The 25797-nt window shown below is 34.3% G+C and overlaps 3 protein-coding genes and 1 pseudogene across 4 annotated transcripts; 3 read left to right on the top strand and 1 right to left on the bottom strand.

The window, feature by feature from the left end:
• Positions 1 to 782: 782 nt before the first annotated feature.
• On the top strand, positions 783 to 2148 carry LOC106304643. The gene has a single exon (XM_013741044.1). The coding sequence runs from the start codon at positions 916 to 918 to the stop codon at positions 1996 to 1998; it is 1083 nt and encodes a 360-aa protein (XP_013596498.1). The 5' UTR covers positions 783 to 915; the 3' UTR covers positions 1999 to 2148.
• A 5950-nt stretch (positions 2149 to 8098) lies between these two features.
• Positions 8099 to 15427, top strand: LOC106301765 (annotated as a pseudogene).
• Positions 11219 to 14504, bottom strand: LOC106301766. Of its 2 annotated transcripts, none has more exons than XM_013738237.1 (10): positions 14022 to 14504; positions 13565 to 13809; positions 13131 to 13400; positions 12861 to 12975; positions 12670 to 12794; positions 12375 to 12456; positions 12192 to 12303; positions 11960 to 12117; positions 11754 to 11874; positions 11219 to 11663 (listed from the first exon to the last, which is right to left on the bottom strand). In XM_013738237.1, exons 3-10 carry the CDS (start codon positions 13345 to 13347, stop codon positions 11340 to 11342), a joined length of 1254 nt encoding a protein of 417 aa, XP_013593691.1. In that variant the 5' UTR covers positions 13348 to 13400; positions 13565 to 13809; positions 14022 to 14504; the 3' UTR covers positions 11219 to 11339. The 2 variants fall into 2 exon arrangements, with proteins under 2 accessions (XP_013593691.1, XP_013593690.1); XM_013738236.1 differs by having other exon boundaries at positions 13131 to 13388.
• A 524-nt stretch (positions 15428 to 15951) lies between the features above and the next one.
• Positions 15952 to 25346, top strand: LOC106307115 (cytochrome P450 71B26-like). Its single transcript, XM_013743988.1, has 4 exons — positions 15952 to 16270; positions 16345 to 16750; positions 20553 to 20727; positions 24564 to 25346. Exons 1-4 carry the CDS (start codon positions 15964 to 15966, stop codon positions 25197 to 25199), a joined length of 1524 nt encoding a protein of 507 aa, XP_013599442.1. The 5' UTR covers positions 15952 to 15963; the 3' UTR covers positions 25200 to 25346.
• The last annotated feature ends 451 nt before the right edge of the window (positions 25347 to 25797 follow it).

The raw sequence follows: 25797 nt of genomic DNA, 5'->3' as shown, positions 1-25797 counted from the left end.
ATATAAGGCGGCTCGGCCGACCAATAAATAATAAACAGGATATAAGACGGCTCGGCCGACCAATCAATAATAAACATGATATAAGGCGGCTCGGCCGACCAATAAATAATAAACAGGATATAAGGCAGCTCGGCCGACCAATAAATAAATTAAATTACTAGTAAATGATATAGGCGGTATTCCAGCCATTATAACATGATATAAATAATAGTATAGGCGGTATACCGACCATTATAACAGAGTATAAATGATACAAATAAATTTTACCGAATCGCAGAGTGATCGTGCTGATAACGTGTTATAAAAAGAACTGGTATTTTATTGTATCGCAGGAATTTAAATAAAGGCGAAATTTTATACCCGTAGAAATTTTTAACACTGATAGAAAGAGTTTATTAGAGAGAGAAGAGAAGGTTGAGGTGTGATTACAAATGAACGAAAACGTGCGTATATATAGAAAGAAATTTACTGTGTAAATAGTGCAGCTGGTCCCACATCTTTTTATATTTTCAAACATTACTGTTCCTACTCCTTTCTTTGACTTTCGTAACACTTAACCATTTCTCTCCTGGATAAAAAAAAATTGGCTGAGTAATGTACAATGAACTTATAAAGCTAGAAAGAAAGGGAGACTGTTTGATAGATTATCTTTCTTTTTGTTTACTTCAAAGGACAAAGAATCTACATAAAGATTACTTGCTTCGATGTATAACTTTCAATTATTTATGTCTTGGGTGAGATTATCTCACACAACAAGAATCCTTACTTGAACTTGTCACCAAGTTATCCTCCTCTTCCTCTCTATCCCTCATTTAGAACTTGGGTAACAGTTGAAATCTCCCTCTTTCAGTCCTTTCATCTTAGCTCTTCCTAACTCAAATCTTCTTTTGATGCTTTCTTAGCTTCTTCCTCTAAATGTCTCATCATCATCACTATGAAACCAACCCTCATTTCGCGCGCCTTCCATTTCAGAATCAACACCTCAAAGGTGGTGGTGCCTCTACCTCACAAACACCCCCGCATCAAACCTCAAAATCTCACCCCAAAACTGCACCAGGAATCCAAATCAAGCCTCGTGATCGCCACGGTAAACGACCAGTCCACGAACCTCCTCATGCCGTGATACCTGTACCACTAAGACCAGAAGAGAGACTACCACCACGGGATGCTCCAAACTCTTCCAAAATACCAGTACTATCAAGCCCCGAAGAGAAACGACCACCACGGATCAATCCAAACTCTGATAAAAGACCGCTACTATTAAGCCCTGAAGGTCATCAACGATCTCCACCACCACAACAACCACAAGCACCACGCGGTTATGCAACATCATTACCTCCAATAGCCAAACCAACTCCATGGAGAAACGCTCCAACACCATCACCGCATCGCCGTGGTGGCCACCGGACGCCACCGCCTTCAAGAGACCAAACAAACACAGCCACATGGTCAGCCGCATTCTGCTGTGCCATTTTCTGGATCATTCTTATCCTCAGCGGTCTAGTCGTCCTAATCGTCTACCTAGTGTACCGTCCACGCTCTCCTCACATCGACATCTCAGCCGCTAACTTAAACGCCGCTTATCTCGACATGGGGTTTCTTCTAAACGGAGACCTAACCATGTTAGCAAACTTCACAAACCCAAACAAGAAAAGCAGTGTAGAGTTCAGCTCTTTGACGTTCGAGCTTTACTACTACAACACTCTTATAGCGTCTCAGTACGTTGAGCCTTTCAAGGTTCCTAAGAAAATGTCCATGTTTGCGAACGTTCATCTCGTGAGCAGTCAGGTTCAGCTCGAGCCAACGCAGAGCCGGGAGCTGCAGCGTCAGATTGAAACCGGTCCGGTTTTGTTGAACGTAAGAGGAACGTTTCATGCACGTTCGAACTTAGGGGCGTTGTTTAGGTACTCGTATTGGTTACATACTCATTGCAGCTTTTCTTTGAATAGTCCTCCTTCAGGAGCTATGCGTGCTAGAAGATGCAGTACCAAACGCTGACGTATTGCTATTTTCTTTTGCTCTATTTTTTTCTACACATTCGGAAAATAATTGATTTTCTGTACTCATTGATAACTCTTATCAGATTTGTTTAAATATTTGATTTTATGTGCGTTACTAATTTTACAAAGTATAGAATTAATGTTCTAAACTTAGAAGGGTCTATTAAGACTGTTTTTTTTTTTTAACTTTATTAATGTTTCAAGAAAGAGATGAATAACACCAAATGTTTTGCTTGTAATTTTAACTTGATCTTAAATCTTTGACTTGTAATAGTAATAATTTGGGTTTTCTGCCAAAAAAACCTTCAATGTGGGTTTTTTTTTGCAAATTAATCCGCGAACTCAAAAACCCACGGGTCAACCCTCCAAGTGCCAGTCAAACCGCAATATAACCCTCAGCCATATTTATGTGTATTTGACTGTGTATAATTTTAACATTTTTTCAATACTAGGTCGTTTTGGCGCTAATTTTTTAATGAAAAAAATTTGTTGAACCCCACCTTCATTGTGCATTTACGCAAGCTCCCATGTCCGAGAAAAACAAGGTCATTTCGTTTTAGAAATCTATATAATTGCGTTTGTTAAGTAAACAAATATATTTGTTGGCCGGGATGGTTATATAGCATGCACATGGTATTTAAGGTTCAAATTTCAAACCACGAGTTCAACCATTTTTTTTCATTAAAAAATTAGCGCTAAAACGACCTAGTATTGAAAAAATGTTAAAATTATACACAGTCAAATACACATAAATACGGCCGAAGGTTATATTGCGATTTGACTGGTACTTGGAGGGTTGACCCGTGGGTTTTTGAGTTCGCGGATTAATTTGCAAAAAAAACCCAGGGTTGTTTTGCAGAAAACCCTAATATTTTACCTGCATAATAAACACCAAAATGTTGTGTGAGATTCTTGTCCACTAAAGCACCAAAAACATATATTAATAATTTTCCCTTCATAATTGAGAGTTGAGACATCAATCAACTACGTAGATGTGTAAATTAAGACTACGTTTGAGATATGAATCACTCCCACTGGACGAATATTATATAAGTATTTAAAATTTTGAAATATTTTCAAGAAAATGATTTGAAATTTTTCCCCAATAATCATGGTTTCGTGTTTCTTTTGCATTGAGAATGATATAGTTATGTGTGGACCAAATATATATTTTTGGGGTTCTTGGACCATTTCTAACCCATTGTTATTTTCATTTCTATAATAGTATTTTGAGGTAAAATTGCTCTAACCCACCTCTATTTCTTTTTCTATAATAGAGATTTCTATTTTTTCTTCTATTTATAAATGAAGAAATAACATTCTTCTATTTTTTACTCTACATTTAGAGATTGTTATTTTAGAAGAATACATTGGAGCATATTTCACTTTTATTATAAAATTCTTCTATTTTAGAGGTGAAAATAGTAAAATACTTCCGATAGTCTTAGGTTTAAATTTCAGGCCAGCTTTGGATCAGCCGAACAAAATTGGATTCACTGGATTGATCTTGTACGGTGCGCATTCAATTCTATTTCACTTACATTTTTTTTGTCATTTTTGCAAAGTGATGAACGATGTAGGTAAAGTCTCTACTAGTCGTAGCGGATTTGGCTATATGGAGTTCCGAGCCTTTTAGTGCCATTTTTTTGATATGGACAGGTTAATCAACCAATAGTATTTTATTATTTCAAATTTGATATCTTTTAAAAAATGAAACAAAATATTGTCAAATTACATTATGTTTTTAAAATTAAAAGGTATAAAAAAATAAATAAAAAATAATAGTAAGTAAAAAATATATATTTTTAACGTCGCCAACAAAACACTAAACCCTAAAACCTAATCCCTAAACCTGAAATCCTTGGATAAACCCTAAACTATTTGATAAATCCTAAACTCTAAATCAAAATCACTAAACACTAAAACACTCAAGGGTTTAGGATTTAGGGTTTAGGGTTTAGTGTATAGTGTTTTTTATTTAGAGTTTAGGGTTTACCCAAGGGTTTAGGGTTTAGGATTTATGGTTTAGGGATTAGAATTTAGGGTTTAGTGTTTTACTGGCGACGTTAAAAATATATTTTTTTAATTTTTTTTCTGTAACTACTATTTTTTTTACTTTTTTTTAAAACATAATATAACTTGACAATATTTTGTTTCTTTTTTTAAAAGATATCGAATTTGAAATAATAAAATCCTATTGGTTGGTGAACCTAGAGGTTCACCGTAGGGGGTGAACCCAAGAATAACTCCTATAATTAGGCATGGGAATAAGATCCGTAACCTCAACTCCGAAGAACCTGATCCGAACCCAGTCCAAAATGGAAAAATATTAGAATGAATCTTGTAGTGTGTTAAGTGTTATTAACCATACCCGAACGGATAACCCGAAAAACCGAAAACTCCAAAAAAAATATCCAAAGAAACTGATCCGAATGTCTAAATTAATCAAAAATATAAAAATTTGAAACATAAATGTGTATTTCATATATTTAATTCCATATTTATTTTGATATGATATCTAAAAATAAGTATAAATAAATATCTCAAATACTCAATTCTATATAAATAAGTATATATTTTTATATTTTGCTTTTAAACTTTAGATTTTAGTTGGGGTAACCTGAACCGACTCGATACAATCTGAATCCTAATGATATATGGTTATTTTATGCCTTTTAGAATGTGTGACAAATTAAAACCGAAACCGATGTGTTACATCCGAACCCGACTTATACTTACAAATTTACTAGAATAAGACCTAGAAAGTGTTACAAAAAAAACTAAAATCTGAAATACCCAATCCGAATGCCAACGGATACCCGAACTTCCAGGTCTTTTTTTTTAGCAACATAAACAGACTCAAACAGACTCTGCAAACCAAACTGGTAGCTCCTCATCCATATGGACGACAAACGATGGTTGTTTCCTTGCACTGCGTGCTAGGCTGTCCGCCTTAGAATTCTGTGCCCGTGGTATATGGATGATTTCTGAGCTCTAGAAGCTCTTATTCAAGATCTTTATGTCTTCCAAATAACTTGCAAAGCCTGGCCATTCTTTTGGTTCCGAAACCATCTTCACCAACTGAGAACAACCCGTTGCAAATGTAACCGTAAACTGCATGAGATTCCGCATACATTCCATTGCCCAAATCAAAGCATCGATCTCCGAGTGTAGGGGCGACTGAACCGCTCTTGTATTATTCGCTCCCATTAAACCATCAAAACCTTCCAGAGTGCTATATCATCCTTGTCCGGAAAATGGTTCTTTGGTTTTCCATGACCCATCTGTGAAACACCATCTACCTGGGATAGACGGTACCATTGGTTCCACCGGCAAGCGATAATGGTCGAGTGTCTGTATAAGTAAGTTTTGTGCCTCAGCCCAAAGTGTTGATTCCGTTTCAGCTAACTTAAGAGTATCCCTAGGATCAATATCCAAATTGCTATAAACTTTATTTTTTCATCATTTCTAAATATACGATAAGATCCATGCAAATTTATGATCTTCCAACTCTGGAGAGACCCTCTCCAAAATAAATGATCTATGTTTATAAAGAGAGCTTGGGTGGAAAATATTTCTGGGTTTGATGGAATGCTAGAGAGCACCCAAACTTGAACCGCCGGTGGACATTCAAAGAACACATGATTAACGGATTCCTCAGGGTCTCCACATCTTGCACAAATAGTATCCTCTTGTATTCTCTGTACTCGTAATTTTTTTTTTACCGCAATACATCATGTGACCAATTGCTATAAAAAATGTTTCATTTTAGGTGGTCAACGAACTTTCCAGCAGTGAGTCGAACCTTTAATGGATTGACTGAAGGACCATACTCTTGTAATGTTCTCTCTCCATCCGGATACATTCGTTCTAATTGATATCTTGATTTAACCGTGTATCTTCCAGTATCAGTAAAATGCCATCCATCCATCTCGATTTGATGACGAAAACTTCCAGGTCTTAGTGTAATCATTTCACCTATTGTTCAATATAACTTGTTGTTTGTTGGTTAACTCCACTACGAAAGTTTAACTATCTGAATATAAGAGCATGTTTATCCGGGGTCCTTAGTGAGGTTCTTAGTGCGTGGACCCCCGCAAAAACCTTAAGGATCGGTTACAAAACTACTAATTAAGAACCAATTTTAGTGAGTTTCTTACACTGTTCGCGGGTCCTACTGATTCGTGGCGGTCCGCGATTGGTTTGCTTTTTAATTTTTTTTTTCTAAACAAAAAAAACTTAAGAAACCATTAGGGATAAACATGTTCTAAGAAATATTCGGTTTCTTAAGGGCTTTCAGTCCTTGATGAGAGATCACACATATATGGCTCTGATCTTTAATACAAAAAAGCATTGAGAAATAAGAATAATTATTTCTTTTTAGTTTCCTCTAGTCAAAAATAAAATAAAATAAGGATAATAAATTATCCTTTTCCCCAATAATTAGTCTCCCTCACTCTAGCCAACAAAATGTACCCAAAAATAATGGAAACAATTTTTTTCAAGTATTTGTAACATCCCAAATTGTGATATACAGAAAGGCTTAAGAGAATTGATTTGGCTACCTATATCACCAAAAGTTGACTTACCTTTTCCGGAACACATCCAAAAAGAACTCCAGAGTTAAGCGTGCTTGAGCTGGAGTAGTGGAAGGATGGATGACCTATCGGGAAGTGATTCGCGATAGCGTGCGAGTGAAGCCAAAGCACGGAGAAAGGTCGGGTGGTGATTGCAGGGTCAGTAAACAATGATTTGGAGCCTTACAAAATTAACTGACCGACCGTCGGATGGGATGGGGCCTACGGGCCGAGAGAGCGGGCGTGGGTGGCCCATTAGCCGTGGGCGGATCGGAGCGTTACAAGTGGTATCAGAGCTTGTTAGCCATCTCGATTCTGATCCGAGAGGCGTCTTAAGACATGTCGTGGAGCGCAACGAGGACATTACGTTCTTTGAGAGGGGGTGAATTGTAACAGCCCGAGTTGTGATATATGAAAAGGCTTAAGAAAATTGATTTGACTACATATGTCACCAAAGTTGACTTATCTTTTCCGTCACACCTCCGTTTAGAACTCCAGAGTTAAGCATTCGTGATACCGTGCGTGTGAGGCCAAAACACGGAGAAAGGTCGGGTGGTGATTGCAAGTCAGTAAACAATGATTTCGAGCCTTTGGAAAAATTAACGTACCGATCGTTGGAACGGGATGAGACCCACGGGCCGAGAGAGTGGACGTGGGTGTCCCATTAACCGTGGACGGTTGCGGTGTTACATATCCCTTTTGTCATTTACTTACACACACTTATTCTCTTTGTTGTTTTCTTAATTAAAGACTGATATTTTGTAGAACAAGAATCGTATATGGCTAGTTAACAGTTTGAGTCAAAAATATATGCTTCTGTAGAGTTGAAATATATATTTTGGTTGGAGAATACAGTAATTTAGCATTTGTATAATTGTATGTCTATTTATAACATTTATTACCAATATTACATTCTAACTTTTACTTTATAAAACATATACAAAATATTATATTCAAAAATTGGATGAGAAAATAGAATCATATGAATCATCTCCATATTTGGTACTTTCGCAAATCTTACGAATGAATTTGATTAATATTCTGTTAAAATTTAATTAGCGATTTGAAAAAAGATTATGATATGGGTTTCGTAGGATTGGTTTTTAAAAATCTCATGTCTATGTTGTTTTTATTTACAATTTATTAAATGGTAATAATGTTTAACCTAAATCTATCTTCATATATAATGTTACACACAAAATGGAAAAATAACTACTCTCTCCATTTCATATTAAGTGTTTTTTAATATTTTTGCACACTAATTAAAAAAATTGTCAAATTTTCTGTTTTATCTCTATTAATATAGTTTTATGTTTTGTTTTATTAATTAATGAATTAAAAATTAAAATAAAAATTGAAAAATTAATTAAATATGTGAATTGGAACGTAAAACGACATTTATAACGAAACAAAAATTTAAAACTGACATGACTATGGACCACACAAAGTGCAACACATGTTTCATGATGATAAATAGCATTGGCTATATAACCCAGTTATAATGAATCTCTTTAGAAACACATCTATAATTAGAAACAGAGAACAAATACCAAACAGTAAAGAGAAACAAGAGACAATGTCTATTTATCTCTATCTCGTCGGTTCTCTAATCCTTGCACTCGTCTTCATAATCTTCCCGAGACTGATCAAATCAAACTCCAAACTTCCTCCGAGCCCTCCAAAGCTTCCGATCATCGGAAATTTGCATGAGCTGGGAGAATTGCCACATCAGTCTCTTTGGAGACTGTCCAGAAAGTATGGTCCCGTGATGCATTTGAAGCTTGGTGCAATCCCAACGGTCGTAGTTTCTACTCCTGACACAGCAAGACAAGCTCTTAAAATCTTTGACCTCAACTGTTGTAGCCGTCCACCATTGGCAGGTACTAACTATTATGATATATTCCACATATATATATATATATAAATAATATGGTGAATCAGATCACATCTAGTTTTTATAGTTAGACTAATTAATGGGTCCGAATGGTAACTTACGGAACAACTGCTGAACAGTTGCGGTGAAGTTCTAATAAACATGTAGAGATTTTTTTTACTAACGGTGCGGTTAGTCACCATTCGAAATAATGGGCTTGTTAAATTTAACTTTCAACAGTTGAATAAATCTATTGAAAACCCAAAAAAAAAAACACTGAGATAGATTAAAATTCAACAAGTTGAAGTGTTTAATGCGAGACCCACTTTTTTTTTATTTTAAGCCACACGCGAGAAAAAAAATTCAAATATGAGCAATTTTATTTTAAGAAAATAAAAAATTATATTGGTACATGTGCAACTATACTATTGGTTGTTAGAATTTTCTAGATTTTAATTTTATCCTAATAATTTGAGATCACTTATTTTATATCAAATAATATTTTTGTAGAAACAAATTATATTAAAATTTATAATATTTTGTGCTTTATAAATAGAGACTAGGTTTCTTTTAATTTAGATACATAAAAATCTATTTTTAATATAATATTATCATTATTAAAAAAAAGCAAATACTCTTTTATGTTAATTGGAAAAAAAATATTTTTGTGTTAAAAATAGAAATTACAATTTATTTAAGTTTTACTTACTATGATTTCTTTTTAAAAATCAATATTGTTGTTTACGAAATATAATTATAAAAAAAAAATAAAATATGAGATAATTGAAATGGTGGGTATGGGTCTTGAGTTAAAAATAAATAAATAAATATAAAAACTGAAAGAATATTGAATTAATAGGTGGAAGAAAGATGAGATAATGTGAAATGTTAAAAGTGTAAATTAGGGTGTTGAATAACAACAATTATTGTACATAGCCTTATAGTATTTTACAAGTTTTTCTATCAAACATGTAAAACATTTTGATCATTAGGAGACAATTGGGGAAAAGTATTATTTTAGCAAAAAATATTTCCTATATATTCCATATTTATTTACGATTTACCATAAGAGTTTTTCACTTATGTTTAGGAGTTTAACCTAATTATTTGTATATAAAGATATCCTTTATTTTTCTCAAAAAAAAATATATCCTTTATTTTTCTCAAAAAAATATATCCTTTGTTATCCTAATAGTAATAGTAACCAATTAAAAATTTCCATTTTTCTCTGTTTTAAAATTACCAATGATTTCTTCAGGTTCAGGGAAACTCTCTTACGACTATAAGGACATTGCTTTCTCTCCTTATAAAGTTATAATGAGTACTGGAAAGAAGTAAGAAAGCTCGCGGTTCAGCAGCTCTTCAGTAATAGACAAGTTAACTCGATTCAACCCATCGAGGACGAGGAGGTCAAGAATCTGATGGATTCACTAGCCAAAGCAGGTTCTCAGAATAATCCGGTTAACTTGGGCGACAAGTTACTTGCTTTGACTGTAAGTGTGGTATGCAGAGCATCATTTGGTGTGGTTTTCCAAGAGACTGTGCTCAATAATGGCAGTTTCGACAAGTTAATCCGTGAGGCATTTGAGATATTGGGAAGTTTCTCTGCCTCAAATTTTTCCCCGTACGTGGGATGGTTCTACGACTGGTTAACAGGTTTACAAGGACGGAGAGAAAAAGTTGTGAGAGATCTCGATGCCTTCTATGAAGAAATGATTGGTACACATAGACAAGAAAAGAAAGAGGGGAGTGAAGATTTTGTGGACATGCTTTTGAGGTTAACGAAAGAAGAAGCTGTTCTTGGCAATGACAAGCTCACAAGAAACCATATCAAAGCAATCTTGATGGTAATTAATGAAAGACTTAAAAAATGCTTGTTAGAATACTCAAGGCCGATCCTGGACATAGGCAATTGAGACATTCGTCCATGAAAAACTTAAGAAATAATTTAAATTAAAATAAGCGACCAAATTTGTATTATTAAAACCTTTAATAAAAATAGATCTCTTGTCCGCGCTACGCGCAAATTATGTCTTTTTAATTTATTATTTATATATTTAAATTGCTTAGCAAAGTTTGAAAACAGAAGTTGAGTTTAAATTTTATAGAGAAGTAGAGATTTAAAAAAAACAATGAGAAAATTGTTTAAAATGTAAATAAATCTAGGTATCAAGTTGTGTGGGAAAGAGAATAATAATCCGAATGATGCATGAATTAAAGTCACTCTTTGTTGCATGCTTTTGCATGATCTCTTATTCGCTCTTTGAAATGCTTTATGTAATCAATTGATTTGTTGAAATAGAAATTTGTTGTTGGTGATGAACTGAGTAGTAGTTTGCGTGGAAAATATTGAATATTATTGTTCTGTTGATAAAAAATTTTTAGATCTGTATTATTTTTTGATGTGTTTTAAAAAATTATTTACCTTGGAAAAGTAACTTTTAAAAACGTTACGATTTAGTTAATATCATGTTTCTTTTTTTTTACTGAATGCAATCGTAAAGAAGGAAGGCTTTAAATATTCTGCCTTAAATCCTTAAGATCACATAGATTGGTTTATTCTAGATTGATTGTTTTTTTAAGTAAGGATGTATGATGTACATGTTTGCTCAAACCAAAACCGTAAGTGCTTTATAAGTCTTTACTGGTACATTATGTGACTTCTTTGGTTTCGAGAACTCAAAGTTCACAAGTCCACCTAATTCGTAAAAGCATCAATTCTAAAAAAACTAAAATGTTCAGACATCAAACTTATGGAAAAAAAATACTAAGGAGAGACAAAATAGATTATAAGAAATATAGTTAATGTTGCAAAACAAAGTCTGAGATCAAAAAAAAAAAACCAAAGCTTAAAGTTTTAGTAACCATAAAACTAAGATTTAACACATCCTAGCCACATCTAGCTCGCTTGGGATCTTCTGCCTCAACATCATCAGCAGCCTTTTTCACCATGCCAACGCATGTGGAAAGCTCATCATCAGCAACTCCATTCTGCAAAGTTTTCTGGGCTTCTGGTACAATCATATTCTCTTCTAAATTCCCTTCAACTTCTTGGACTTCTGGGGTGAGGACCTTTGTCACAGTCAGAGTTTGGGTCTTGCCAGTCAAATTGTGATCTGATACCTTCACAATGAATTTGCGAGTCTGTCCAATGGTATCAATAAGAGCCTGAGGCACCGGAACGAAGTGGTCATCTTCTACATTCTCGTTTCCCTAACATACATTAAACAATTGTCACTATATATATCTAACGATCTTGGAAAATACAGTTTCAAAACCAGGGGCACACAATTTTGTAATTACCTCAAAATATCTTGCAACCAACTCTGAAGCTTTCCTTCCAACCAACTCATGTCCAGCATCACCGAGGAGCACAAAAGATGCCTGATCATCATTATCATACACGGAGATCTTGGCCAGGTACCTGTGTCATGAGCAGACTTATAATGAGTGCATTGAAGTATGAGTATAAGTCCACCTGAGTCACTAAGAGCAGCTGAGTCACTTACTGTGCAACACCAACAATATTGGTTTTCCCACACTTCTTACACATAAGGGTTGTAGGCCCTTTGGTTGCCTTAGTGTGGCACACACCACAGCCTATGTAATACGAGGGTGAACCGTGCACAACATCACCAATGGTTGCTATGCACTCAAACCAAGCAACCTGCAAATGTTAAACAATTAAATAAGAAACTAAGACTATCATATTGAATATGTTAGTGATTGATACTGTACAACCTTGGCATCTTCCTGCTTCATATAGGAAAATAGGTCGCCAATGGAAACTGTCCCAGCCTTAGTGACAACGTCTGCATTCACTCTGTTGGCAACAGCTAAGTTCGCTTCCATCCTGCAGCCAACACCCAAAATCAAATACAATGTGGAATAACAACGGACATAATTTAAGTAAAGAACGCTTACCAAGCGAGATACTCTTTGGTTTCTTGAACATCAGTGTCCAAAAATACACGTGATGGCGTCATAGAGGAGAGAGCTAGAGCACCTATAACAGATTTATTGTTATAATACAGATGCAAAGTTGTAATGTAAAATGAGATGTAGAATTATGTATATCTCAGTATTCGTTATATCCGAACCTATCAGTTACTCCAATTTCTACTAAATGCAGTTCTATTACTCAATCTAACCTAACCAGATAAGATTCCTTGCCAATCTAAGTACTTAAACGATAAAGAAAAAAGTTGGTAATACGGACCTCCAAATCGTTTCGGGTTTAAAGTAGTGACCAAAGCAACACGTGCGGTTCCTCCAGATGCTTTAAATTTCTCACTAAAGTCTGAGGCAGCCTTGTCCCATAGGTACAACTTCATTACCGGACCACTACAACATACAAACACGTGTGTTAAGAGAGACAACACATGAATATGGAAAATACATATAGCTTACTCATGTGTCTGAACATGAAGCAGGACGCGGCGTGATGCAGCTATCTCGGCATCATCTAGCACGAGAATATCACTGAGAACCTGCCCATTCACAAGCTTGATGTGGCCAACATAATCTGCAACATAAAACAAACAAACTCGATGATTTATATATCGTAAACCAAACAATGAAGCATAAAATTGTAAGTATATATCAAAACATTATCCTAGACAAAGAATGCTGATTATATTTGATCGTTTGAAAACACATTACACAACAGTGAGAACTTACCATAAAGATCCCCTTGCAAGTCACATGCAGCATCGAACTCCTCATATCCATGGATCTGGAAACGGTCCTCGGGGAAACAAAGTGGACTGTCTTCTAGATCAGAGAGGACAGAAGTAGTTGAGAAGGTGATGGTGAAACTCGGCTCCGCAACACGATACAAAATCTTGTTGTTAGACCCGAAATAATTGTTGAGCCTGTAAATGCCACCAGCTTTCATGTGTGGCAAATAAGTATCTACCCTCCCAGCTGGGATAAACCCTGGATGACAGTCTCATGTTAAGAACAGTAAAGAAATTAATTTAGAAATGCTAGTCATGAAACTTGGAGACGCATCAACAACAATCAATATAACGATAAGTTTGAGCTAAAATTATTAATCAACATCATGGCGAACAATTATTAAACTAAATTGCAACCAAGATTTCGGTTTATACCTCGTGGTCGATGAGAAGCATCTCGACACCGATAAGCACCTTCGTAACAACATTTCGAGCTTCCCAAAAATGGATCAACCGAAACCTCAACTCGCCATCATGAGTTCCGTATTTCACATCTTTGAAAGTCATCACTTCACCAACTTTGGCGGTGACAATGGCTTTTCCCGTGAAGCCAAAGGAGACAGCGGCTTTGCCCCTAACGCCTGAAGAAACAACAGACTTCGCTCTGTGAATGATCATACCTGCAGAGAAATACGAACGTTTCCATCATCAAAAAGGAGACCAAACCCTGTACCACAATTTCATATGTTTTTTTTATTTTCCATATATAAGTTATATATTGAAAAAATAATTTGTTCATCTCATTCCCTTAAATCTCAAATCTTCAGACACTTTTTTTTATGATAATCAAACGGACTCTATAATCTCATAAGGAAACGATAAGGGTTCATACCATTGGGGTTCTTCGATTTAGGTAAGCCGTTTAAGACGCCGGAAGAGCCAGCGGTCTTGCCGCTGAGTTTGGTCAGACAGGAGGTGAACGACGCTTCGCCTTCAGATTGCTTCGAGTGGGGATCGCCGATTGAATGGCTGGAAGAAACATAAGGTGTTCCAACGGGGTTGATCGGTTCGGGAGCGGATTCAGCTTCAACGCGGTTTGGTTTCTCGGAGATGGATTTTCCGTTGGAACTCATTGCAACGAAGCTTAATCGAAATAAGATTCGGATTAAGAGTTGTATAAAGAAAAACTGAAGGAGAAAAGGCGGATTAAGAGCTTTATAAACAAAATCCGAAGGAGAAAAGCAAAGCGAATCCATAAATGAGAGTAAATGAAGAACGAAGTGGAAGATGTATTGATTGTTTAGGGGTCAGATCGTGAAACGGTTCAAAGACGAGGAAGAGCAAAAGGGATGAAGAATAGATCTGAAAAGGAAGAGTTAGGGTTCGCAGAACCTGAAAGAGAGGAGAGCTTGTTCGTCGTCTAGCAATGGTCGGATGGGCTTGGGCCCAAACGTATCAACACATTTTTTTTTAAAACACAGTAAGCCCACAAAGGTAACACGAAAGTGACATGGAAAAAATGATAAATATGATTGGTGGATTAAATTGGCATACGTGAACAATCTGATTGAGGAGGATATCCTGCTTTTATTACTTGTGATGCATGAAGACTCCTAAATTTCAGGTACGACCCTGAGTAAATAAGACATGAGATTCTGACATGTTCTTCATGATTCTGTTGACAGAATGTTCTTCTGGCTCGGATCGATACATCTGCAGTAAGCATGATCTGGACAATGGCAGAACTGGTGAGGAACCCACGAGTGATGAAGAAAGTTCAATCCGAAATCAGAAACCATGTCAAGCACAAAGGAAGTATCACCTTCGATAGCATAGATCAGCTACCCTACCTGAAAATGGTGATTAAAGAAACATGGAGGCTACATCCTGTAGCACCTCTTCTGCTTCCAAGAGAAGTAATATCTGAGTTTCAGATCAACGGCTACACAATACAACCCAAGACACATCTTCATGTGAACGTATGGGCTATTGGGCGTGATCCTGATACTTGGAAAGATCCAGAGATTTTTCTCCCAGAGAGGTTTATGGATAGCAACATTGATGCAAAAGGACAGAACTTTGAGCTGTTAACATTTGGAAGTGGTAGGAGAATTTGTCCTGGAGTGTACATGGGAACATCAATGGTGGAGTTTTGTCTAGCGAATATGTTGTATCATTTTGATTGGAAGTTACCAGAAGGCATGTCTGTAGAAGATGTCGACATGGAAGAAGCTCCTGGGCTCACTGACCATGAAGAATGGACTTCTTCTTGTTCCTATGAAGTTTTTTAATCATTGATCACTTGAACTACCCCTTCTTCTTGCTACGATGAAGTATTTGGATCATTGATCACTTGAACTAAGTTATTTGATTAGATTATAAAATAAAGTACGTCATTGACCGTACTAAGTGTTCCTTTGTTTTGTTTAAGTAAGTTTATCCAATAAAAACTCTCTATTTCTTTTTCTTTAGAACTTTATAACTTTTAATTTCTTCAGCTTGAATTTGAGTTTTTGGGTATACCATAAGCTAAAGAAATAAGGGAATCAAACTTCATGAACCATACAATACTAAGTTTTGTGTACTTTTTAAGTTTTAACTCATCCAGTATATATTTAGTGCAAATCTTTTCCTAGTCTTCTTGTCGGATATACTCTTCACAATTATCGTGTTCACTAAATAGTCAAACTATTCGGCCCTTCCTTACCTTTGATTATTATTTTTTATTTATTTATTATTTTAATAAATTAAATTATTGTAGTGAGCACTGCTAAAAGTTGTATATATCAAGGCATGAGCTTTGTGTTTCTGAGTCACAACTCTGAAAAATACAAATGGATAACATTTGGGTCCTACCACTTCTCTTCCTAATTTATTTTGTGGTGCTCGACGCTTACAAACGTTCAAAGAGGCAGCAACTCCGGAAACCACCTTCTCCTCCAGGTTATCCGATCATCGGAAACTTACACCAGCTCGGAGTCTTACCACATCAATCACTATGGACTCTATCAAAGAAGTATGGTCCTGTGATGCTTTTGAACCTTGGAAAAGTCCCAATGGTCATCCTTTCTTCTGTTGAAACCGCAAAACAAGCGCTAAGAGACCATGACATCCATTGCTGTAGCCGTCCTACAGCGGCAGGTAATTAGTGTAAATCTCACAACACATAGTAAAGTTTTAAATGGTTACATCGTTGATGTTTTGTCTCTCCTTAGGGTTTAGAGAACTGTCTTATAACAACCTGGACATAGCTTTCTCACCTTTTAGTGACTACTGGAAAGACGTAAGGAAGCTCGCTGTTAAGGAACTATTCAGTACTAAACAAGTTCATTCCGTTAAACCCATCATGGACGAGGAGGTCAAGAAACTGATGGACTCAGTTGTCGAATCAGCTTCTCAGAAAATACCTATCAGTATCAATAAAACGTTTCTTGATTTAACCAAACGTGTGGTATGTAAAGCAGCATTTGGTGTGAGTTTTGAGGGAATTGGTATCAAAAGCGATGGGTTTAATAAGTTAGTCCGTGAGGCGTTCGAGATGTTGGGAAGCTTCTCTGCCGCAGACTTCATTCCGTATGTGGGTTGGATCATCGACCAGTTCACGGGTTTACAAGGGAGGAGGTGTTGGATAAACTTGACTTCCAAGTTTCCTTTTTCTCTTTGTGTTATGAAAATCTAAAAGGATTAGGAAATATGATTTGTAGTGATCCTATTAAGATTAGGATTTATCTAGTTCTATATATAGGGAATGCAACTTGTGATGCATTAGTGTGATTTATGGTTTGAGTGATTTTTGATATTGTGATTGATTAATAAGAGAGGGACTTCTTATTGAAATAGTTTGTGATTCTATATTTGGTATCAGAGCCAAACAAAGAACTAACAAACAAGATCAGTTGCGATGAGTGAATCTAAAGAGGAAGAATTCATGATGAAGAACAAAGAAGCCAGATCCTCCGCGGTAAAGTTTCCAATGCTAACCACGACGAACTACACGGTGTGGGCTATGCGAATGAAGATAGCTCTTAAGGTTAACAAGGTATGGGAAGCAATAGACCCTGGTGACAAAACTGAAGAAAAAAACGACTTGGCTATTGCCTTGATCCTTCAATCAATTCCTGAAGCCTTGACACTACAAATTGGTGACTTAGATGCAGCAAAAGCAGTTTGGGATGCGATCAAAGCACGGCATGTTGGAGCTGAGAGGGTAAGAGAGGCAAGACTACAAACTCTAATGGCAGAGTTTGATAGGATTAAGATGAGAGAAGATGATACAATTGATATGTTTGTTGGGAAACTAGCTGAAATAACTTCAAAATCAGCTTCGCTAGGAGAGATCATCGAAGAACCGAAATTAGTTAAAAAATTCCTTAAAAGCCTACCAAGGAGGAGATACATCCACATTGTTGCGTCGTTGGAACAAGTTCTTGACCTAAACTCCACAAGCTTTGAAGATATAGTTGGAAGACTAAAGGCATATGAAGAAAGAATAGGAGAAGATGAGGAAGAAGGGGAGCACGACGATAAGAGTAAACTCTTGTATTCCAATACAGAGTCCTTCCAAGACCAGTCTGGAGGACGTGGAGGACGCGGACGTGGAGGTCGATACAGCTCCTGGAGAGGCCGAGGTCGCGGAAGGTTTAACAACTTTCAACAGCAACGCGAAGCTTATCGACAAGGAGTTCAACGCGACCTCTCACACATCACATGTTTCAAGTGTGATAAACTTGGACACTACGCTAACGATTGTCCAGACAAAGTGCTTAAACTACAAGAGGCCACCGAGAAGAAAGACGAGGATACCCAGGAGGCTGAAGAGTTGATGATGCACGAGGTGGTCTATCTCAACGAAAAAAAGATAAACCCAACTATCTTTGAGACAGATCAAGACACACAAGACTTATGGTATCTCGACAATGGTGCAAGTAATCACATGAGTGGTAATCGAAGCCTCTTCTATACACTTGACGAGAAAATTACGGGCAAAGTTAGGTTTGGAGATGACTCGCGTGTTGATATAAGAGGCAAAGGGTCCATACGTTTTGCGTTCTATGGTGGCGCAAAGAAAATATTAAAAGACGTGTACTACATACCAGCTTTAAAGAGTAACATTGTGAGCCTTGGACAAGCAACGGAGGCGGGCTGTGAAATAAGAATGAAAGATGACCTACTGAAGTTATATGATCGGGAAGGACACCTAATGGTAAAAAATTAGATGATCGGTCAAGAACATTAGTCCACCTTGGCACAGAACCCGGATCGAAGGCATACCGACTTCTAGAGCCAACAACCAACAAGGTTATAGTAAACCGTGACGTTATCTTTGACGAGACAAGAAGCTGGAAGTGGGGAAAAGAGATACCAGAAAGTGAGAAAAGCTCTGGCACCTTCTCTATCAATCTAAAGGGTTTTGACGCCACCAATAAAGCAACATATGAAGACGTTGAAATTGAGGAGAGTGATGAAGAGGGTAGCGACGAAGCCGATGGAAGTAATAAAGAAGTAGAAGATGATCTACAAGAACCACAACTGAGAAGGTCAAGCAGAGTAATCACAAAGCCCGCTTATCTAGATGATTATATCATCCTTGCCGAATACGAATGTGAGAGGCTTCTGATGGTGATCAATGATGAACCGTGGGACTTCAATGATGCCAAAGAACTGGCGGTTTGGGTTGATGCATGTGGAGAAGAAATCAGTTCTATCGAAAAGAACAACACCTGGACTCTTGTTGATCTACCTAAAGGCATAAAACCGATCGGTCTAAAGTGGGTTTTCAAGATAAAGCGCAATGCAGATGGGAGTATTAACAAGTATAAAGCAAGATTAGTGGCAAAGGGTTATGTTCAGAAACACGGCATTGATTATGACGAAGTATTTGCTCCTGTAGCGCGTATAGAAACCATTCGACTTGTTATTGCCTTAGCCGCTTCTAAAGGTTGGCAAGTTCATCATCTTGACGTAAAGACTGCCTTCCTTCACGGCGAGCTCAAATAGGATGTATATGTCAGTCAACCTGAAGGTTTTGTGATCGCAGGGCAAGAAACCAAAGTTTATAAGCTAAAGAAAGCCCTGTATGGTTTGAAACAGGCACCAAGAGCGTGGAATGTCAAGTTAAATAAAATACTAGTTGGCCTGAAGTTTTATCGGTGCTCTAAAGAACCGTCTTTGTATCGGAGGGAGGATAAGTCCGGTCTATTAGTTGTAGTGGTGTACGTCGATGATCTACTTGTGGCTGGATCATCTATAACCATGATTAATGAGTTTAAAGCGGATATGGCGGCGAAGTTCGAGATGAGTGACTTGGGAAAGCTTACTTATTACCTAGGTATTGAAGTTGATCAGTTCGATGGAGGTATTGCATTAAGGCAAAACCGATACGCGTTAAAAATACTTGAAGAAAGCGGGATGAGTGAATGCAATGCAACTCATATCCCTATGGAGTTTAATGTGAAGATGTCCAAGGCTCTAAAGGAAAAGAATGTTGACGAGCGAGAATATCGCAGACAGATTGGTTGCTTGCGTTATTTACTACACACACGACCAGATCTTTCGTACTCTGTCGGGGTGTTAAGCAGGTATATGCGGGAGCCAAAAGTATCACACGGAGCCGCTTTGAAGCAAATCTTGAGGTACTTACGTGGGACTGTCTCTCTTGGAATCATATTTGGGAGGTCAAAAAGGATGGAGCTCGTTGGGTATAGCGACTCGTCGCACAATGTTGATGATGATGATGGGAAAAGTACTACGGGGCATATCTTCTACCTCAACGACAGTCCAATATCATGGTGTTCGCAGAAGCAAGAAATTGTTGCACTATCCTCTTGCGAAGCAGAGTTTATGGCTGCTACGGAAGCAGCTAAACAGGCGGTGTGGCTACAAGAGTTGCTTGGAGAGATCATTGGGAAGGCTTGTATGAGAGTAACAATCAAAGTTGATAACAAGTCTGCCATTGCTCTTTCAAGAAATCCTGTATTCCATGGTCGAAGCAAGCACATACACCGGCGTTTTCACTTCATAAGGGAATGTGTCGAAAATGATCAAGTGGAGGTAGAACATGTTCCGGGAAATGAGCAACGAGCTGACATTCTTACCAAATCGCTTGCCAGGACTAATTTTGTGTCGATGAGAATCCTTATTGGCATGGTGGTCGTGGGAGAAACCGAGTTCAAGCTTAGGCGGGAGAATGTTGGATAAGCTTGACTTCCAAGTTTCCTTTTTCTCTTTGTGTTATGAAAATCTAAAAGGATTAGGAAATATGATTTGTAGTGATCCTATTAAGATTAGGATTTATCTAGTTCTATATATAGGGAATGCAACTTGTGATGCATTAGTGTGATTTATGGTTTGAGTGATTTTTGATATTGTGATTGATTAATAAGAGAGGGACTTCTTATTGAAATAGTTTGTGATTCTATAGGAGGGAGAGAAGCGTGAGAGATCTTGATGCGTTCTATGAATATGTGATTGATCTGCATAAAGAGGAAAAAAAACAAGGGCGTGAAGATTTCGTTGATCTGCTCTTGAGGTTAGAGAAGGAAGGAACTGTTCTTGGAAATGATAATCTCACAAGAAATCATATCAAAGCTATTTTGATGGTAAGTATTCAATAAAACTCATATCCATAAATTGATATTTTATCTATATTTAGTTTTGGTCTAAAAAAGTTTTTGCCTTTTAAATCATCAAATTTGGTTTTCAGCGTTATGGATTTATATAATTATTAATTAAAAGTATATTTTTGATACAATAATACAAAAAAACTAGTTTTTTACAAGGCGCGGGATGAAAATTTAATATATAAATTATTTTACATATTATTATTTGTTTAATTTTTTTTACATATTATGAAACAAATTAATAAATATATGTTGAATAATTGAAAACTATTAATGTTATATATACAATACATAAGTTAAAGAAATCACTTTTGTTTATTTATAATCATTTTGTGGTAATAAATTTAAACAATTTTTTTTTCTATTTTCTATTATATGTAATTAAATTTAAATAATATTAAAAAATATATATCGTATATTTTTAATATGACTATCTATTAAATGAAACTTCATAATCATATGGTTTTATGATTATTTGTATTTCTTAACAAAAAATTTAAACCATTAATAACAAAAAATTTAGTGTGGGATTTTTTTTTTAATAATTTATAATAAATCTCGTAAATTTAATACAAATTTCAAAATTAACATATTTATTTCTTAATACTTGTTCAATGAAAATTTTTAAATTAAAATTTTTATATATTTTATATGGTATATAGTTTAAGATATATTAATCTGAATATTTAATAAATGTTATTTTTACTCATATGGTTATCTGATCATTTGTATCTTATTATAACAATTTTTTTTAAATCATTGATCATATAACTTTCAATGTGAATCTTTTTAATAGTTTTCATAATTTATAGTCATTTTTAAAAGTTAAAATATAACATATACAAAAAATATGAATTTTTATTATATTTATTATTAAAATCATTAAATGTCAAATATATATTTTATTCACCTTTAATAACTCCGTAGTTTTTGTTTAATGAAAGAAGAAAAAATTTTAATTGTGATTTATAATCAATTTTATAGTTAGTTTGATGAGAAGTATTTAATATATTTTTGGTGAACTATCATAATTTTTTAGCAACTTTAAGAAGCATTCTAGTGATGATATGTGTCATAGATAAAATGTTGTAATACTTCTCTTTTAATATACACTAGAAATTTTTATTTTTATTAGTTATAATATATATTTAATTTTTTTTTTGTAAAAGGTGTTTATTTTTATTTTTTATAAATAAAGTTTTATTTGTATTAGTTATAATATATATTTTAAAATTTACCCGTTCAAATAATTGTTTAACATGACATTTCGAAACACAATAATTTTATTGTTTATATTGAGTAATTTTATCCTGTAAACCATCACTTGTATTGAACAAATGTATTTTTATTTTTTTTTATGGATCAAAATTTTATGATAATATATAATAATTTTTTATATATACTATTTATGGATTAAAATTTTATGATAATGTATAGTAAAATTGTTGTATATACAATATATTATGTATTTTTCAAATTAGTAAAATAGTTATCATATAATGTATGTATTTAATTATGAAATTTTTATATGGAATTAATTATTTCCAAACACACATATATAAAATAATAGTAAAAGACAAAGAATACAAAAACCTAGGTTTATTAATTATTGTTGCCATATATTTTTAATTAGAATTTGATTTTGAAAATACATTAATTAAAGAAGAAAAGACAAAGAATCATAAAATGTAAGTTAATTAATAACTTCAGTGGCATGCCATTGTAAATAAGTTGAGAAATTAAAAGGTATTTTATTTGTGTACTTCTATTTTAATAACATAGACTAGATTTTGATCGGCGCGCCCGCACGGATATATTTCTATTTGTTTTTCATGTCAATAATAGAAGGGCTAGATAAAATACCTGAATCTGAAGAACCGAACCGATCTTGATCCGAAAAAGTAATACCAAACCCAAAACGAAATTGATTAAATATCCGAATTATTCAAATTTTAGTTTTTGGAGAACCGAAACCGAATCTGATCCGAACCAAAGTATTCCGGGTTACATTTATATACTTATATATAATAATTATTTTTAGATTTAATGTATACAAAAACATCTAGACTATATATGATACTTTTATACTGGTTTAAATACTTGAAAATATATACAAATAATCAATAGTAAATATATAAAATAGTAAAAGTATACTTAAAACACCAAAATACTTAAAATAATTATTGATTCTCTATCCAAATATTTGAACTAAAATAATTTATATGTTAAGTTTAAGTATTCTGACATATGTTATTCAAATTTATATTTAATATATTATTTTGTTTATAGTTTTTGAGAAATTTAAATTGTATAAATATATAATAAATTTTAAAATTTTAAAAGTAATTTAAATGAGTTATCCAAACTTGAACCGAACCCGCAAAAATCTGAAGAGAACCCGAACTGAAATTTAGAAATATTAAAATGAGGCTGAAATCTTTGACTCCAGAAACCCAAAATCCAAACACACCTGAATCGAACCCGATTAGGTACCAGATAGATAGTTTCTCATAATATAATGAACTTCCAAATTTTCTTAAATATAAGCCATTACTTTTTTTCTCTTAATATATTGCTATGCATGTTGCCAAACAAACCTATTTTTTAAAATTACCATCTATGTTTCCAAACAAACCTCTTTTTTAAAACTACAATCTATGTTTCTAAACAAACTTTTTTTAAAACTATAATCTATGTTTTCCAACAAACCTTTTTAAAAAGTTGCTATACATGTTTCCAAACAAATTTAATTTGTACTTGAGTTTTAATAAGATAGATAGATGGATAATAGAAACGAACTACAACAAGAAGCAATAAAACAAACACTAGCTTCATTCGACTTAAAAATAGTTATATAATTAACCGTTTGTAGTATTTATAAGAGATTATGTTCACATAAAACTAAAAAAGTATATTTTGTTAGAATGTTTGTAGTTTATATAACTTTAATTCTAACTAGATCTCGATCTGCGCAACCGTGCGGATTTTGTTTTCAATTCTAAATTGGTATATATTATAATAGATAAATGTCTATTAATTTTTAAAACATTATAAGTTTACGGTATATTTTTTTCATTGAATAGATTATTTCAAACTTTCACATGTATTTGTATCTTCTTATTTTTTATTTTTTGGATTATTATTTCATTATATATTAAAATCGTAACTATATATATAAAGATTAGTAAAATATTGTTTTATTGTCATATTCAAAAATATTGTAACATTTCACAAATTTAGAAAGTTTTTAAAAAATTAAACTTTTCGCTTCACATATTTATATTATCGAGTAAATAATTAAACATTTAGTTTTTGTTTAATTTTTAAAATAAACCTTATAGTTTAAATTTTGTTTTCATTGGTTTAAGGTAGTAAATATTAATCATTGTTAGATAATATGATTTTTGTTATTTAAAAAAACTCTTCATAATTTTAAAATTTAACATCGACAAATATTTAAATAATTAACATATGGAGGTATAGTATTACAACATTAAATTATATCTATTTAATTTATACTATCTATAAATCGAATTGATCATCTATTGTTTAAATTCAATTATTGATAGCCCAATAAAAATTTATAGTTGGCCCAAAATTCAAATGATAAGATTAGAGATTAAATGTAACATGGTTTTATAAGAATATATATTTCCATTAGGTCAATTATATTTAAGAAAAAATAAATCAAGGCCGTGACTTCTGTTTTATATATAAATATGTGTTACTTGTATACCCAATCCACTTCTTGCTCCGTTTTCATTTCCTAAAAGTATAATATTCTTACATGTTTATTTATTTGTTCTTGTACATAGAACATTCTTCTCGGAGGTGTCGAGACATCTGCAATCACCTTGACATGGGCAATGACGGAACTGTCTAGAAACCATAGAGTGATGAAGAAAGTTCAATCTGAAATCAGAAACCATCAATCTGAAATCAGAAACCAAATGGGGAATAAATCCATTATTAGCTTTGATGACACAGATAAGCTAACTTACCTGAAAATGGTGATCAAAGAAACATGGAGACTACATCCTCCAATACCTCTTCTTTCTCCAAGGGAAGCACTGTCTGAATTTGAGATTAATGGCTACACCATAAAGGCCAAGACACGGCTTCATGTGAATGTTTGGGCTATTGGGCGTGATCCTGATACCTGGAAAGACCCAGAGGAGTTTTTTCCTGAGAGGTTTATGGATAATAGCATTGATGCAAAAGGGCTAAACTTTGAGTTGTTACCGTTTGGGAGTGGCCGGAGAATCTGTCCTGCAATTTTTATGGGAACAACAATGGTGGAGTGTGGTCTTGCAAATATGCTGTATAATTTTGATTGGAAGTTACCAGAAGGCATTATGGTTGAAGACATAGAAATGGAAGAATCTCCTGGACTTAGTGTGAGCAAGAAAAATGAGCTTCTACTTGTTCCTATGAAGTACTTAGATCATTGATCACTTAATATAAGTTCTTTTTGTCATCCTATTGGTCATCAAATTGTTCTACAAAATTTTTAAAATAATTTTCAAAGTGTAATAGTTTGTTAGATGACAATGTAATTTTACAGTGTATTATTTTTGCTAGATGTCAAAGTTATGGAATACACTGGAAAACACGAACAAAATTTAAGTTCAACTTTTAGATTCACCATCCCCTTCTAACCAATCGAAGTACCAGCTAGATTATTAATAAAAATATTATTTTAAAAAAAAATCAAAAATAATTGAAAAAAATGATGTCACTAACAAAACCCTAAATCTTAAATTTTAAATCCTAAACCCAAACCCTATACCCTAAACCCAAATCCTAAACCCTAAACCCAAACACTATATCATAAACCCTGAATTTTAGACCATAAACTCAAACCGTAAACCCTAAAACCAAAAGGTTTAAATTTGGGTTTAAGGTTTAAAGTTTGGTTTAGGTTCTAGGATTTGGGTTTGGGTTTAGAATTTACGGTTTGGGTTTAGGGTTTAGGATTTGGGTTTACAGTTTTGGTTTAGGGTTTGGAATTTGGATTTATAGTATAGGATTTACTATTTGGGTTTAGGG

Source organism: Brassica oleracea, chromosome C7 (assembly GCF_000695525.1).
Source record: "Brassica oleracea var. oleracea cultivar TO1000 chromosome C7, BOL, whole genome shotgun sequence".
NCBI lineage: Eukaryota > Viridiplantae > Streptophyta > Magnoliopsida > Brassicales > Brassicaceae > Brassica > Brassica oleracea.
This window is presented reverse-complemented; position numbering and strand designations above follow the sequence as displayed.

Coding starts and splice junctions, on each gene's coding strand:
- LOC106304643 (XM_013741044.1), top strand. CDS start 916: ATGTCTCATCATCATCACTATGAAACCAACCCTCATTTCGCGCGCCTT.
- LOC106301766 (XM_013738237.1), bottom strand. CDS start 13,347: ATGAAAGCTGGTGGCATTTACAGGCTCAACAATTATTTCGGGTCTAAC. Junction 12,118..12,191: donor TGAAGCAGGAAGATGCCAAG/GTTGTACAGTAT, acceptor TAACATTTGCAG/GTTGCTTGGTTTGAGTGCAT. Junction 11,875..11,959: donor AATATTGTTGGTGTTGCACA/GTAAGTGACTCA, acceptor CTCATGACACAG/GTACCTGGCCAAGATCTCCG.
- LOC106307115 (XM_013743988.1), top strand. CDS start 15,964: ATGGATAACATTTGGGTCCTACCACTTCTCTTCCTAATTTATTTTGTG. Junction 16,271..16,344: donor TAGCCGTCCTACAGCGGCAG/GTAATTAGTGTA, acceptor GTCTCTCCTTAG/GGTTTAGAGAACTGTCTTAT. Junction 20,728..24,563: donor ATATCAAAGCTATTTTGATG/GTAAGTATTCAA, acceptor TCTTGTACATAG/AACATTCTTCTCGGAGGTGT.